The sequence below is a fragment of the Microcebus murinus genome, chromosome 20 (assembly GCF_040939455.1).
Source record: "Microcebus murinus isolate Inina chromosome 20, M.murinus_Inina_mat1.0, whole genome shotgun sequence".
NCBI classification, from domain to species: Eukaryota; Metazoa; Chordata; class Mammalia; order Primates; family Cheirogaleidae; genus Microcebus; species Microcebus murinus.
In genome coordinates this window covers 23,467,585-23,482,068 of record NC_134123.1, presented here as the reverse complement: position 1 = coordinate 23,482,068, position 14,484 = coordinate 23,467,585, and the positions used below count along the sequence as shown (strand labels likewise).

The following is a 14,484-nucleotide window of genomic DNA, read 5'->3' as shown; positions in this document are numbered from 1 at the left end:
AAATATTGACAAAAATTAAGACATACACGTGTTAGTTTTTCTGCTGATTGTTTTCTTTGAGATATTGGGCATCGCCTCCTACATTATATACTTCAGTCTGAAATGTCGGCATTGACTGGTTTCTTGGAACGTGCTGTGAAACAATTTGGCTCATAGAGAGCATTTGGATTTATACAGTAATGTGCAAAGCATGTAGAGTGACAAAGATACTCTCCTTGACCAAACTCTAGCCAGTCTCCTCTGAGCTGTTTCTCGACTCGCCTCGACAGATCTGAACAAAACAGTTCAGATAGTTTCTAACAGCAAAAATCCATATCCCTAGAATGACCCAAACTCCCTTAAAGTGCCTGCCTGAAAAGGCTCAGGCAGCCAAAGAAATTCACTGTTTGTTCCAGCCAGCGCCTGAATATGAATCCTTGCTTCCCAGCCCCTGAGGGAGGGTAGAAGGCTAACTTCCACAAGCGCCACTTAACAAACCCAGACGTGTTTCACATGCACCAACCCCTCTTTCCACTTTTTGTAAATTTTCACTTCCCTGACTCTAGTGAGCACTCCCTCACCCGTCTCCCTGTTCCCTCATTTTCCCTTTAAAAGGCTGAGTCACCTCTGTACAAATCAAAGTTGTGTGCAGTTTGTGCTGAACTCTTCCCTATCCCAATAGTATATTACAGATTAAAATCTGTCCTTACCATTTTAGTGTTCTGGCTTTATCGTTGACAAGCGCGTAGGGAGAAGTGGGTTCATTTTTTTTTAGTTGAGTAGAGATCCTAATGGCAGGCACTCAGGACCGTGAGGGACACGGTTCTCTGGAAAGAAGTTCCAGGGGCAGGCATACTATTGGAAACTGACACCAGCTAAAGGGATTTTCTGGTCTGCTTCACAACTCATCGGACTTGCCAGGCGGGACTGGCCTAGAGCTCGGAAAGGATTAGCAGGTGTTTACAATGCCCAGGGATGATCTGTCGCCTTTCTGGGAGCTTCCACTAGATACGGCCCAAATCGGGGCCAAAGAAGGAAGAGAAACTCGAAACAGGGAGTGAGTCTGGGAGCTGAGGCTGAGGGAAGAAACAAAATGGAATTCCTGAAGAAAAAGCTAGGGCCACTGAGATGGACAGTCCCTCGAACTCCGTTCAGATTTCGCGCCTGGAACCCCGCGTCCGCGCATGCGCAGCCCGTGCCTACGCATGCGCCCCAAGCAGTGCACCCCACCGCGCATCCACCCCCGCGCAGCGGTGCGTCACTCGGGGCCGGGGAGTTGATGGATGCTACGGGCTGAAGTCGGGGTCGCTGTGTGGCGTCACATCGCCTCTCCTACACTCGCCAGTTACCACGTAGGCGATGCTCCGACACAGAAAGACAGATGGATTCGCAGCTTTGAGCTCTCCCCTCCGATCTTTTTGTGTTCTTTTTGTTATCTCAAGACGCTCAGACACCACCGTCCGCAAAACAATTGGCAATTGTCTCTCTCTTAGGAATTTTAAGTTTGCTTGGAAGCAGTCCCCGGCCTAGGGGCGTCCCTTTTTATCTGGAGACACCGGGACGTGATGGACACCTCAGAAATATCATGCCTCCTATGACTTCCATAGGGTGCAGAATTGTAAAGTTTAATGGTAGTTGATTTGAAAAAAGGAAAAGTTCACAAACAGACGCTTGCATGTGCACAGAATAATCTTCAAGTACGAACCAGCAACTGATAACTGATTCCCACAGGGGAGTAGAAACTGGGTGCTGAAGGGCAGGGATGAAAAGGAAGGTCATGTTTGCTTCTATTATTTGAAATTTGTCCAGTGCACGTGTATTATTTTTTTAAAGTTTGTTAATTTGGCTCATTTATCAAAATATAGATACCAAGGAACTTGAGAAACTTAAGAAGTCTGAATACAATTCTATAACGTGTGTAGCTAAAATGTCTTAGTTTAAACCACCAAGTATTCCTGTTTATTTCTGGACAGAAATCCTTGGGGGCTTGGATGGAAGGAGAAAAGGAGCCAGACATTTTTGGGAAATTATCAGCAATAGTAACAAACAGGAAACTGAAATCTTTATCATCTCAATCACTGTATATTCATTTTGGATTTGCTAAGGAAAATTAAAAGGCAGATTTTAGTGTGAGCTCACTGAACTCAAACTCAGATTGGAAAGGGGACATTTGTTTATTTTTGTAAAGGAAGTTATTTGGGTGTGATTCACAGGGTTGAGACTTAAAGTTCCTCTTCTCAATAAGGAGAACTTCCCTTGGTGAGGAATCTCTGGACTGATTATGGTATATTCCTGTCTCCAACCTTGCAGGATAACTTCAGGCTCCCTCCTCTAAGGGAGGTGGTGAGGAATAAATTAAACAGGCAACTGTGCCTGGGAGGATTCACAGACAAAAAGCTCATGTTGAAAGAAGGTCTGGGATACCCCTTATTTGCTGGGTCAAGCTGAACCAGTTCAACTTTGTTCCCTAGCAAGTGGTAGTGGATCTATGCAAGGGTAGGTATTTGCAATTAGAGGATAGGGATCCAAAATAGTTGAAAGTGTAAAGACCAAGGCCAGAGGTGGTAATTTGTTGCCTCTGAATTTGCCTTGTTTGTAAGTAGGAAGTCAGAAGTTGAGCTCCCAAATAAAATATTTTAAGAATTGTGGTTCTTAAGTAATTCCAAATGTCAGAATATTTACAAAGAAATAAATGAAACGCAGTGGGTAATACAGTCATCACACTGAGCAGTGCCTGGGGATAGAAATTCCCCTGCAGACAAGAAAAAAAACACATCACAGAAGAGTATTCTTGGTAAAATTTATTTTAAAAAAAAAGAAAAACAATAATTTATGCCCTTGGCAAAATAAAGGACCTTGTCAATATAAATGTTTCTTAGAAAACATATGAAAAGATAATATAACATATTAATAAATCAATATTAATATTACAGCAAAAATAATGATTCTATAACAGTAAGTGAAGATATTTCTGGCCCTTACACAAGTCTTTCTGGAAGGTTCTCTGATTCCTCCTTTTTCTAATACAGATGTGCCCTCACTTTAAGGAAGCCTGATGCACACAAATCTAAATTTAGGAAGTTGATCAATTAAAGGATATTTATTTGCATCATAAAATAATTCTTTACCAAAAAATCAACAAAAAGCTTTCTGTCAGGGATCCTTCAAATAGCAACTTGGCCTAATCTGTTTAGAATATAATTAACCAAATATGTGTGGCCCCAACTTCTTTCCAGTTATAATTCCATTGCATAAAGTGAGGTGTACCTGAGGTGAGGCAATAACAGAGTTGGGCTTCAAACTGACTGGAGAGAGTGTGTTATTAGTTAGTGTATGAGGAAATGGTTGAGGGTACAAGTTCTCTCAACCTTTGGCTTCTCTCTCCATTCTAAGCTCTTATTTTTCTTGTCTCAACTGCATTCTGGTAAACAATGTTCACCTGCTACTCTCAGGAAAAGAGGAAATCACATGGGAGGGGGGCAGATTAATGAATTAGTGAGTCAGTCCAGCAGAGCAGAGGGAGAGAATCTTGGATTGAGTGTGTATTTGGACGTAACGGGAAAAGCAGGAACAATCCTGAATACTTGACACGATGCGGTTGAGGCCCCTCTCCCAGTAGGGCCACCTGACTCCCTGAGGAGCAACAAGGCCCAGTCCAGCCCTCCCCAGGTGGGACACATCCTCAGGAGAATGGATGAGGGCCTATTTATCACACTCTTCCTGGCTCCCTTCAGCACAATGGTAATGCTGCTCGCAGAACTCCTGGATCCGGCTGCAAGCCTCCAGCATCATCACCTCGGGGACTGTGATGACCACTCGGAAAAAATTCTTGTACTCGAAGCACTGCAAAAATAAGAGCCTGTTATTTTCAGAGCAATTAAATCTGGTACTGGACCACCCTAAAATGGCCGGGGCTCTAATCAGCAAGAAGCAGTGATGTCATTCTGTCAGGGCCATCGGTTCATTCCATTCCCCATCACTGTGGTGCTAAGTTAGTAACTGAATTAACTCATCTTAAAAGGGACTTGTGGGACAAGCTTGATTTCCTCCCACCTAGAATGTATGTTTACAACTTTTCTTCCCAGTATGCATGGGGTAATGATGAGAGAGAAACAAATTTTAAATAGAGGCCCATGAGACATATCAGTTTGAATCTTATCAAATGAGAATACACTTTGTGGCAGGACAGAAAGTCAGGCTAAAAACCAGGTCAGAGAGAGTTCCCAGGGCTATAGAAACCGTTGAGACTGTCCCAAGAGAGACACAAGCACTCACTGTTGATGGGAGGCAGTGGACAGACTGCTCAGCAACTAATTGCTCTGTGAACTCCACATCATCCTCAAATTCTGGGAAGTGTTCCATCTCAATTCCAACCTATACCAACGATAGGAGGGAGAGGAAATCTGATCAGGAAAGGAAACAGGCCAATTTCCTACTCTAAAAATTAAGGTATGGTCTACTTTAAAAGATACCTTGGAACTCTACCATCAATAACTAAGAGTGCTCTAGCACTTAGGAACTCATGAAAATTTTCTCAGAGAAGAGAGGATATATTTATATCAATAGTTTATTGAAGACTTCCTTCCTGGATACCAAGAAATGAAAGCTGGAAATAGAATGCCAGTGTTTCTCAAAAGAGACACTATTAGCAGTAGGGCCAGGCAATTCTTTATTCCATGGGACTGTCTCCTCCCCCCCATTGCAGGATACTTAGCATTTCTGGCACACAAAATGGCAATAGCACCCACAAGGCACTCTGAAAACAAACAAAATTCCCTAGGGAAATAGTATCACTCCCCATTGAGAACTACAATGGTTATGGAAAGCCTCTTATTTATGTCTTATATATTTCCGGTATCTACATATTAAATGATTCTCTGTACTGAAGAATCAAGTCATTTTTAAGAGTTTTATGAGCACCAAGCTTAAATTACATCAGTGGGAAAATTCAGAATAGGACAGTTCCTAACCTGGCTCAGCATCCTAGCTGGTTGTCTCTGTGAATGGTGGCAGTCCTACCGACTGGCTTCCCTTTGCTCTATAACATGAATAGATCTAGTGCCTGCCACCCACATACTTACCATGAGATACATGGCCCCAAAAGGGCGGACTGGCCGGAGTCCAGGGATGGCAGACAGTGCCCCATAGCAGAGATCAGCATTGGACTACAAGAGGAGGCAGGGACAAATCAAAGATCAAAATTTAAGTGAAAGAAATACCAGAATCTTCATTTTCTGAGGGTTCCCATGTATACATGTTAAAAATAAATTTGATAGGCCGGACGCGATGGCTCACGCCTGTAATCCTAGCACTTTGGGAGGCCGAGGCGGGCGGACTGCTCAAGGTCAGGAGTTCGAAACCAGCCTGAGCGAGACCCCGTCTCTACCAAAAATAGAAATAAATTAATTGACCAACTAAAAAATATATATACAAAAAATTAGCCGGACATGGTGGCGCATGCCTGTAGTCCCAGCTACTTGGGAGGCTGAGGCAGTAGGATCGCTGAGCCCCGGAGATTGAGGTTGCTGTGAGCCAGGCTGACGCCACGGCACTCACTCTAGCCTGGGCAACAAAGTGAGACTCTGTCTCAAAAAAAAAATAAAATAAAAAATAAAATAAAAAAATAAATAAATTTGATGACTTTTATTTATTAAAAAAAAGAAAAAGAAATAAAACAAAAGAATACCAAGTCTTCAAAAATAGGTTGAAGGCCAGGAACCTAGGTTTGATCTTCTGGCATAATGAGTCAACAAGAAAAAGCTCCATCACTTGAAGTTTTGGCCCAGGAACAGAGTGAATTGCCAGAAGTGAGAGAAATGTGTGGGTGGACAGTTACACTACTGATATCTCCTGATCTGGAAGCCCCATATTGGAACAGTACTCCAGAAATGAGAACCAATTATTCCTAATTCCACTGGTGGCATTCTCCAACTCCCAAACTCCCCAAGTGGAAGGCCACACGCGGGCTGCACTTACCTTGAGGAAGCTTAGAGTGTTGTGGTAGAACTCTTGAGGGGTGCGACGCAGGATGCTCTTCAGAGCTCCCTGGACAATAGTACAGGGTCCCAGTATCCGCTGACTCAGCTTCACTAGCCCATCTCGGATCTAAAATACCCCCAAGAAATATTTAGTTTTCCTTAAACATCCCTATTTGGAGGACTCTTGTTCTGAACTTTGTTGCTATCAGATTTTTAATCTTGGGAAGTAATAGTGCCTAATGGCCTTCTTAGACCACCTGGGTTTGTAGCCCAGCTCTGCCACACACCTGCTGTGTGACTGCCAAGAAGAAAAAAGGGGAGGAAAACCCTACCTTGTCACTCACGAAGTAAATGCACACTCTAAATTACACATACTGTTTTGCCACATTATTCTCACCTCATTGCCGAAAATGTCTCTTCGGTCGTGGATGAGAATCCAGCCCAACCTCCAGCCTGGAACCAGCCAGCGCTTGGCCAGCCCTCCACAGGACAGGATGGGGACATTGTTGCTGAGGTTGGCCAGTGGTTCGTATTTGCAATCTGAAAACACCTGCAGAGAAGAGGTGCTGGTTACCTTCTTGTTTACTTCCCTCTGGAAGCCCAGACCCACGCCTCCCGACCTTTTCCTTATATCACTAGGGACGGGGCCTTGGGTTAATGGCTCGTTCCTACTCTCAGCATGACTGGGATTCTAAGAGGCTTCAAAGGGGGTTATCCAAGGACATTTAATTTGGTGTCTGGTCTGGATTAAAGGAAGCCTACAGGGAGGAAACTAGCTCTTGTATAGTAATATGTACAACTCCAAGAAGCTGGCTCTGTGAAATCAGTGACTATTAGAGTCATAGATTTAAAAATAAAATATAGGCCCCTAATGTCCTATCTGAAATTCCTGGCCCCAGATATGTTGCAGAATGGTTTGGACTTTAGAAAGACCATGTAGCACATTTACCATACTTCATGTAACACTCCCAGAGCAGTCAAGGATGGTACCCATAATCAAGAATATTAACATTTCTGCCACTTCCCCTACGCTCTCAACAAATATATAGATCCATAAATGGGATATATAAAATCTACAGATACCTTTATATCAGGTCAAATCAGGTTTTGCAACCAAATGAATTCCAAGAATCTTTGGACTTCCAGAGTGCTTTGGAAAGTGTTTTGGAAAACTGGCTAAGGAGTTTATATTTGTTAAGGATCAGCAGGGATGCTGATTTGCTGTACTGAAAGGAGTTGCTTCTGATTATTCCAGTTTCTACATCTAAAGATCCCATAAAATAATTCGAGATTGAGATTCTCAGAGTGATATATCTAGACCAACACTCACCATGTCTCCGTAGATCTCATCAGCTAAGATGGGGACACACTGCCTTGCAGCCACTGAAAATAAGAGAAACATGCTCAAACTATTTTCAATGTGAATTGCCTTATCACCTAATATTCAGCTGGTCTTCTTGTGCTTTCTATTTCCTGTTTGTATGTTTTGTCTTCCTTCCTCTTTAAGAACTGTAAATTCTTCCGATAACCTACCAGGGTACAGAGCCTAAATTTGCCATTTAATTAACTAGATAACTCAACCCTCTCCTTCTACATGATGGGAGTGGTGAAAAGCCAAGTATTTCTTCTTTTTCTCATTCTTTTAGGCAAGTTCTACCACTACTATGGCACACTATTGACTAGAGATGCCGGTGGAGTCCCCTTTTACCTCTATCACATGTTTAGAATATAGGGAAGGGTTTTTTTTGTTGTTGTCATTCCACGAAAGAGCTAAAGGATTTGGTCCCCATCTCCTCTTCTGAAGTCTGCCAGACTTACCTGCTAGAATCTTCTGAAGATGACTTTTACTGAACACTGACCCACAAGGGTTTGATGGATTATTGACAACGAGACAAGCTGTCTTTTCATCAATCAGAGATTCCATGTGTTTCAGGTCAATTTCCCAGGACTTCTCTGGCTAAAGAGGAAGAAAGAGTGAGACTGAGATGATTCTGAAAAACTTAGAGGGAATACTCACTTAATCCAAAGTGCAATATAAATAATAAAATGTGTCTTTGGCCTCAGCCACCTACTTTCAGACCTTCCTCTCCAGAGGTAGTGGTCATATATTTTTACAGGGTAGTAATTGAGCATTGAGTCTAAAATTAAAAAGTTATTTACCAACAAGTTGTAGAGTTTGACCTCAATTCCCATAGATTCAGCCAAAGTCCTATATAGAGAGAAACCCGGTCTTGGAATCAGGATGTTTTGCCCCGGGTTGGCCAACACAGCTAAACAAAGTTCAATAGCCTGACTGCAGCCACTTGTCAGAATGACATCCTGTGAAGAAAATAAAAGGTTAATTTCATTAGGGGTTCCAACCGCAACAGGAGAAAGGAACTTGTCGGATGGATGAGTTGGGAACAATAATGAACTTACTTTAACAAGTTCTAAGTAAAGGAATAGGAACTGTACTAAGCCAAAACCAAAGGAAATTAATACATGCATATATGTCCATATCTAACTTGTTAAAAAATGTTGGCCTCTTAATCAACAAATCACTTTTAAAAGGACAGATTGACTGTGATTCGGCAAACTTCCATGAGACAGCCTACTGACCTTGGACTTTTTTCATCTAGTCATTTATTTACTTTTGGCCAGAGATTTGAAGCCTGTCTCTTCTCTGAAATACCTCTCTTATGTTAGAAAATAAAGCACACCTCTTATGTTAGAAAATGTTGACCCCCACACCGTAGACTGTAGAGGGAAGGGCATCTACAATTATTAAATTTGGCACTGCTATCAATCCAATATGCCATGCTACCTCTATCTTTCTGTCCGAATGACCTTAAGGTGAATGAGAGAAGCTACAAATAAGAAAAGAACCTGTTGGTAAAATTTAAAAATTTGATGGTTTGGTGTTTATGAATTATTCTCAAATGACCCTTTGCAGACAATCAAATATAGGTGATTTCTGGGTTCTTTGAGTTTCCTTCAGACAGACATCACAGAAGTTGTACGTGATTTCATTATCATACCGTAATGACATTAAATATAATCACTGATCAGTGACCCCCAATGGTATTAGAAGTCTTCGAATTGCTAATGGGGAATTATCCTCAGCCTTTTCCCCCCTTGAAACTCTTACTCCTTGTGGAACAGAAACAAGGAAAGGGGATATAGTTTGCCCTGAATCGCTTCAGAACTGGTATCTTGTAAAAGGCCCACCTTAGCTTCCAGAGGGGCCTCAGAACAGTGGTAATAAGAAGCAATCTCCTCTCGACTGGCAAGGTAGCCTGGAAGAAGAGTAAAAAGTGTAAGGTGTTTTCATTCCTCAAGTGATAGCTGTGCCCCAGAGGGTCAACATGGGCTTCAGTCTGCCTTCCGCCCCTGCTCGGATTACATTCTATTTAGTTTAGCTCTCAGCCACTGTAGATAAAGGAGATTCACTTTATATTTTACAATTTTAGGATAAGCGCAAATGATTAAACAGTAACAAGAAAGAGCCCCCCAAACTATAAAATACTGTCTTGACTACTATGATTATGTTTTATTCTATGTAAAATGAAGGATTTAGATTATTTCTAAATCTCTTCTAAGGACTGTACTTTTTGAAAAGTTATAATCAATACATTTGATACATGTGGTCTAAGTTTTTTACATTATATAACATGCCTATAAGTATTTTTGTACAAATTTTTTCTTTTAAATTATTTTCCTGTATGGTATTTCCAAATGTTGGTTTACAAGTTTGCAGTATTGGCAGTTTCATTCCTGTTATATTTTTAATAGCTTTTGTCCAAAAAAACAAGTTAGCAAACTTGTTTTGCTAACAAATAGCTTTTGTCCAAAAAAAAAAAACAAGTTAGCAAACAAGTTAGCAAACTAGAGGCACTATTTCATAATGTTTGTTGATAGATATGAGTGGATCTCTTGAAATTACATAAATCAGCTCTTTCTTAAGTATTGGTGAGAACACTCTTAATAGACATATTTCCTTTGGCATAAAAATGTTTAGCTCCTTTGAATATTTGTCAAATGGAGACTTGATTTTGGTTTTTCAAATTGAGTCAGTTCCCTAATACTCTGGATATTAAAATCATTATAAACATTTTTTATAACCTAAGTTTTGGTCATGATTTTGGTTTTTATTGTATGAAACTTTATAAAATGTAAGTAATCACCCTAAAAACCGTGTCCCTGATATCTCTTTGCAGTGTTATTAAACTACGATTTTAGCATCAAACTGGGTTTTTATTCTGCATTGAGAATAGAAAATTTTAATAGAAAATAATTAAACCTAAATAGGAGTAATTTCTTTCTATCAGAAACAACCTTTTACTCTTCAATTTGATAGCCCCTTAGCGAGCCTCCTGCCTCAGCCTCTCAAGTAGCTGTTTACTACAGATTTTTCACCTCTTTCCTCTTAAACAGCTGCAATTACATTTCAAAGTGATCAGGACATAATGAGGATAGGCCTTAAATAAATAGAGAAGAAATAAAGCAAAGAAGCTATTTACAAAGATCAATCAGTAAATTAATTTAGGACCTAGAGGACTCAGTAAACAAGCAGCTCTAGCCAGACTCAAGGATAGGATAGAAGCATTAGTAAGGATAGGATAGAAGCATTATTTGAGAAATAGGTATGTTTGGGAGCCTCTAGGGGAAGTGCCATTACGCAAACAAAGCCAGGAAAGAAGTTAGACTTCCATGTCTTATGATTAAACCTCGTGAGACTCCTTTCCCAAAACCCAAAGGGCCATTTAATCTTAGCCTCTCCTTAGGAATTATGCATCAGGAAAGTGAGGAGAATTGCTAGAAGTTTACTCCTATTATAAGAGCACTAAAGATTTGGAAGCCACCAGGTATAGGGTCTCAGGGGGAACTTACCGATGGCTGGGGCATAACCATTATATTTCCCTGAGTCCAGGGCATCTTTCATTGCTTGAGTAACTTCAGGGTCTGTAGGCAGGTTTCCAAACACAGTTGGATCCCCTTTTCATGGGAGGAAAAAAACAAAAAGAACCACCAAGAGGTTACCCTCCCATGTCCAGCGCTAGACTCACCCTCCACTCCCATCTTCTCCAACCAGCCCGTTAGGATGGGAGTGGGATGGGGACAATGACAGCCCTTCAGTCTTGTGTCCCTAACTCACCGATTGACAGAGAAATCATGGTTTTGTTTGGGTTTGGCTTCACCTTCATGCTGTCTACGATGGCCCGGATGGGATTAAAAGTGTTGTTGGACATGTCTGATGGCCTCACGCACCATCTAGCCTTCCTGCCTTTCATTTTGCCCGGCACGGAGCTTCTCCCGCTGAAGTTGACATGCACATCCCGGACTGAGGGAAGGTCGCCATTGCGGTTCATCTGAATCACGTACGGGTCCATCACTAGCGAAGCCTACAGGGGAAAGAAGGAGGTCTCCATGATGTTGGGAACAGAGCGTTATGCTGCATTTGGATCTAAACATCAAGGTGACTTCGGTGGGTATCTCTTTCCACACTCTTCCTGTCTTTCTTTTTTTTTTCCTTACTTTCTCTTGTAAGTAGCTTTACTATGAATGAGGGGAATTTTAAGACTTTTTGCTGAGTTGCAAAGTAAATCAAGAACCCACTCTATGATGTTAGCAGAGAGCTTCAGTTGAATCCTTATCTATGCTAAGTGGGATTTGCTATGGGCAACCCCTGTTAAAGCTTAACCAAGCTCTAAGTGAAACCAAGGAGAAATAATGTGAAAATCATTAAAGCAATCAAAGCATAGGTGCTCCCTCCTTTCCATGCAGACCCTCTCCAAGAAAGAGTCTCCCTAATGCTTCAACATTCTGTGTCTTGCCCTCTGCAGAGAACTGGGAAGAACCAGTCCACCTTGTTAGAAATTTAATGTTAATATTATCGTTAGTAAAAGTAAAGCCCTATCCCATAAGCATCTTATGGCCCTGTGCTGAAAAGAAGTCAATACACCAAAAAGACAAAAAGCAAACACCCCACCCAATCACCACCCCCAGATCAGCTGAGGCTTGAGATCTTTACCTTCCAAGTAAGGGAGCAGCGGCCTCCAAGCAGCCAAGCCTAGAAGCTCACTTAGTCCTTCTTCGACAAGTTACAGTGACAATGAACTCAGATGCAAAGGCTGACTCCTGAAATAGTCTCCACAAATGGGCGTTGGGCCTGAGACTTTCGCGCTATTGGCTGGGTGTGAGAGAGCTGAGCAACAGCCAGCCCTTCCCTGGCCCCTTCCCTCCTCTCCCCTCCCAGCTCCTTGCTGCTTCTCGGCCCTAAACCCCACCCACCACCCTCAAATCAGAAATTTGTCCTCACTTCCAACACCTGGAGGTCTCTATTAACTCTTTCTGGGCACGTTGTGCAATGTTTGCAAGGATTGACGGGGGCAATTACAGCTGGTAATTTGTACTAAATGTTTTTGTGTGACAAAACAACCTATTAAAACGGTAACAGTACAGAGATATATACAGTAAAAAGTGAGAGTCCTTCATTGCATCCTACTGCCTATATGCCCCATTCTCATTCCCAGGGGCAGGCGGCAGTGACAACTTGGTTCTTTCTATCCATTCACATGGATGGATGGAGGTAGATAGGTAATAGACAATATTCAACCCCAAAGCTACTTTTAGATTTGATAAAGAAATAAAAGAAAAAAGTATAAGAAAAGAAGTTAAATTTGATAAAATCCATTTATTAATTTTTTAAAAATAAAAAAGAATAGGTAATAGACAATAGATAAGACATAGGTACATCATTTTACAGATTTTCAAAACACAGATGGAATCGTGCTCTCCACCTTATTTGGCAACTTTTTTTTTTTACTTCCTACATTTTGCACCCCTTTCCTTGTTAGTCCACAAAGTTTTAGTCCAGCCAGAACAAATTAGTCAATTAAATTAAATTAAGTTTTATTCAACAAATATCTTAAAAGTACAGGGTCTCCAAGGCAGCTGATACCTGTGCAGGTTTGTCCTTACACTGTGTGTGAATTCTCCATTTACCTGCTGTGGAGTTATTGGAAGAATAAAATGTCAGACAGGATTCACATAAAACAACTTCACTAAGCAAAGCACAAAGTCCACAGCAGAAATCCCAACATTTCTGTGCACCTATGGGAAAAAACCACCCATTCAAGGGTTAAGAGAAGCCTCAGTGAGCCCCAGGCCTTAGATCCTATCTGTTTATTTATTGGAAGACGAAGAGTTGTTACACAAGTTCTTTCTTCTCCATCTAGTTTCAGTGATTTTAAGTCTCCAGTAGGGTTGAACACAGTTGCCCCTGCTTACCCTCAAGGGGTACGTCCAAGACCCCCAGTGGCTGCCTGAAATCATGGACAGTACTGAACCCTATAATTGCGTTTATTCCTATACAGTAATGGCAGGTAACGTCCACAGCATGGATGTGCTAGAGACAAAGGATGACTCATGTCCTAGGTGGATATGGAGCAGAAGGACACAAGATTTTCTCAAGCTGCTCAGAATGGCACACAATTTAAAACTTGGCAATTATTTACTTCTGGAATTTTCTATTTAATATTTTCAGACCATGGTTGACCACACATGACTAAAACCTGAGAAAAGGAAACTGTGACTAAGGGGGAACTACTGTATAAGTAGTGCTGCTAAGGAAGGGCATCCTTGTCGTAAATGTTGGTTCACATATTTTGTTATGTCCTTAAAATAATTACCATACATTGACTGGCTGTATTGAAAAGAAGAAACGTTCTTTCTTTTATTTTTTTAGTAAAGTATGATATATTCCTATATAATAAATTCAAATAGAGAGGTTCATAAACCAAATCCTGATCACCTTCCCTCCCCACACTCACCATTCCATGGAAATAACTACCTCTAGTCATTTCTTGAGTACCCTTCCAAATGTTTTCTATGTTTATACAATACTTATATAGCTGGCTCAGGATTTGTGTAAAAAATAAATACTACACATTCTTTCTATAGTTGCACTATCTAATATTGTAGCTACTAGTCACAAATGGCTTTTGAGTACTTGAAATGTGGCTAGTCTGAATGGAAGTGTGTTGTAAAATACACATCAGATTTCAAAGACTTAGTATATTAAAAAAAGAATGTAAAATATCTCATGATAACTTTATATGATTACATGTTTAAAGAATATTTTAGATATATCGAGTTAAAATATTAATACATTATAAAAGTAATTTCATCTATTTCTTTTTATATTTCTACTAGGAAATTTGAAATTATGATGTGGTTTACATTCGATTTCTATTGAACAGGGCTGTTCTATAGCTTGTGGTTAAAAATAATAATATTGTTTGGACAGTTTTTCTATTTTCATACACAGAGATAAACTTCATTCTTTTTAATGGCTACAGAATATTTAAGTATTCTACTCTCACAGGAAATGGGGCAGCTTCCAGTTGTTTTTCTATTACAGATAAAGCATATTGAATTGAATGTCCTTGTACATTTATGATTGATTGGGAAGTTTCATAGATGCCCTGTTATTTGAGGGACAGTTTCCTAGAAGTGGAATCACATTCCAAATACTGACAGATCTATC

At 40.7% G+C, this 14,484-nt stretch overlaps 1 protein-coding gene across 1 annotated transcript; it reads right to left on the bottom strand.

Moving 5' to 3' along the window:
• Nucleotides 1-2,765: 2,765 nt before the first annotated feature.
• Nucleotides 2,766-12,082, bottom strand: TAT (tyrosine aminotransferase). Its single transcript, XM_012742673.3, has 12 exons — nt 11,968-12,082; nt 11,092-11,338; nt 10,827-10,931; nt 9,165-9,232; nt 8,118-8,276; nt 7,776-7,914; nt 7,288-7,340; nt 6,355-6,507; nt 5,956-6,084; nt 5,061-5,144; nt 4,255-4,353; nt 2,766-3,822 (listed from the first exon to the last, which is right to left on the bottom strand). Exons 2-12 carry the CDS (start codon nt 11,324-11,326, stop codon nt 3,682-3,684), a joined length of 1,365 nt encoding a protein of 454 aa, XP_012598127.2. The 5' UTR covers nt 11,327-11,338; nt 11,968-12,082; the 3' UTR covers nt 2,766-3,681.
• Between the last annotated feature and the right edge of the window lie 2,402 nt (nt 12,083-14,484).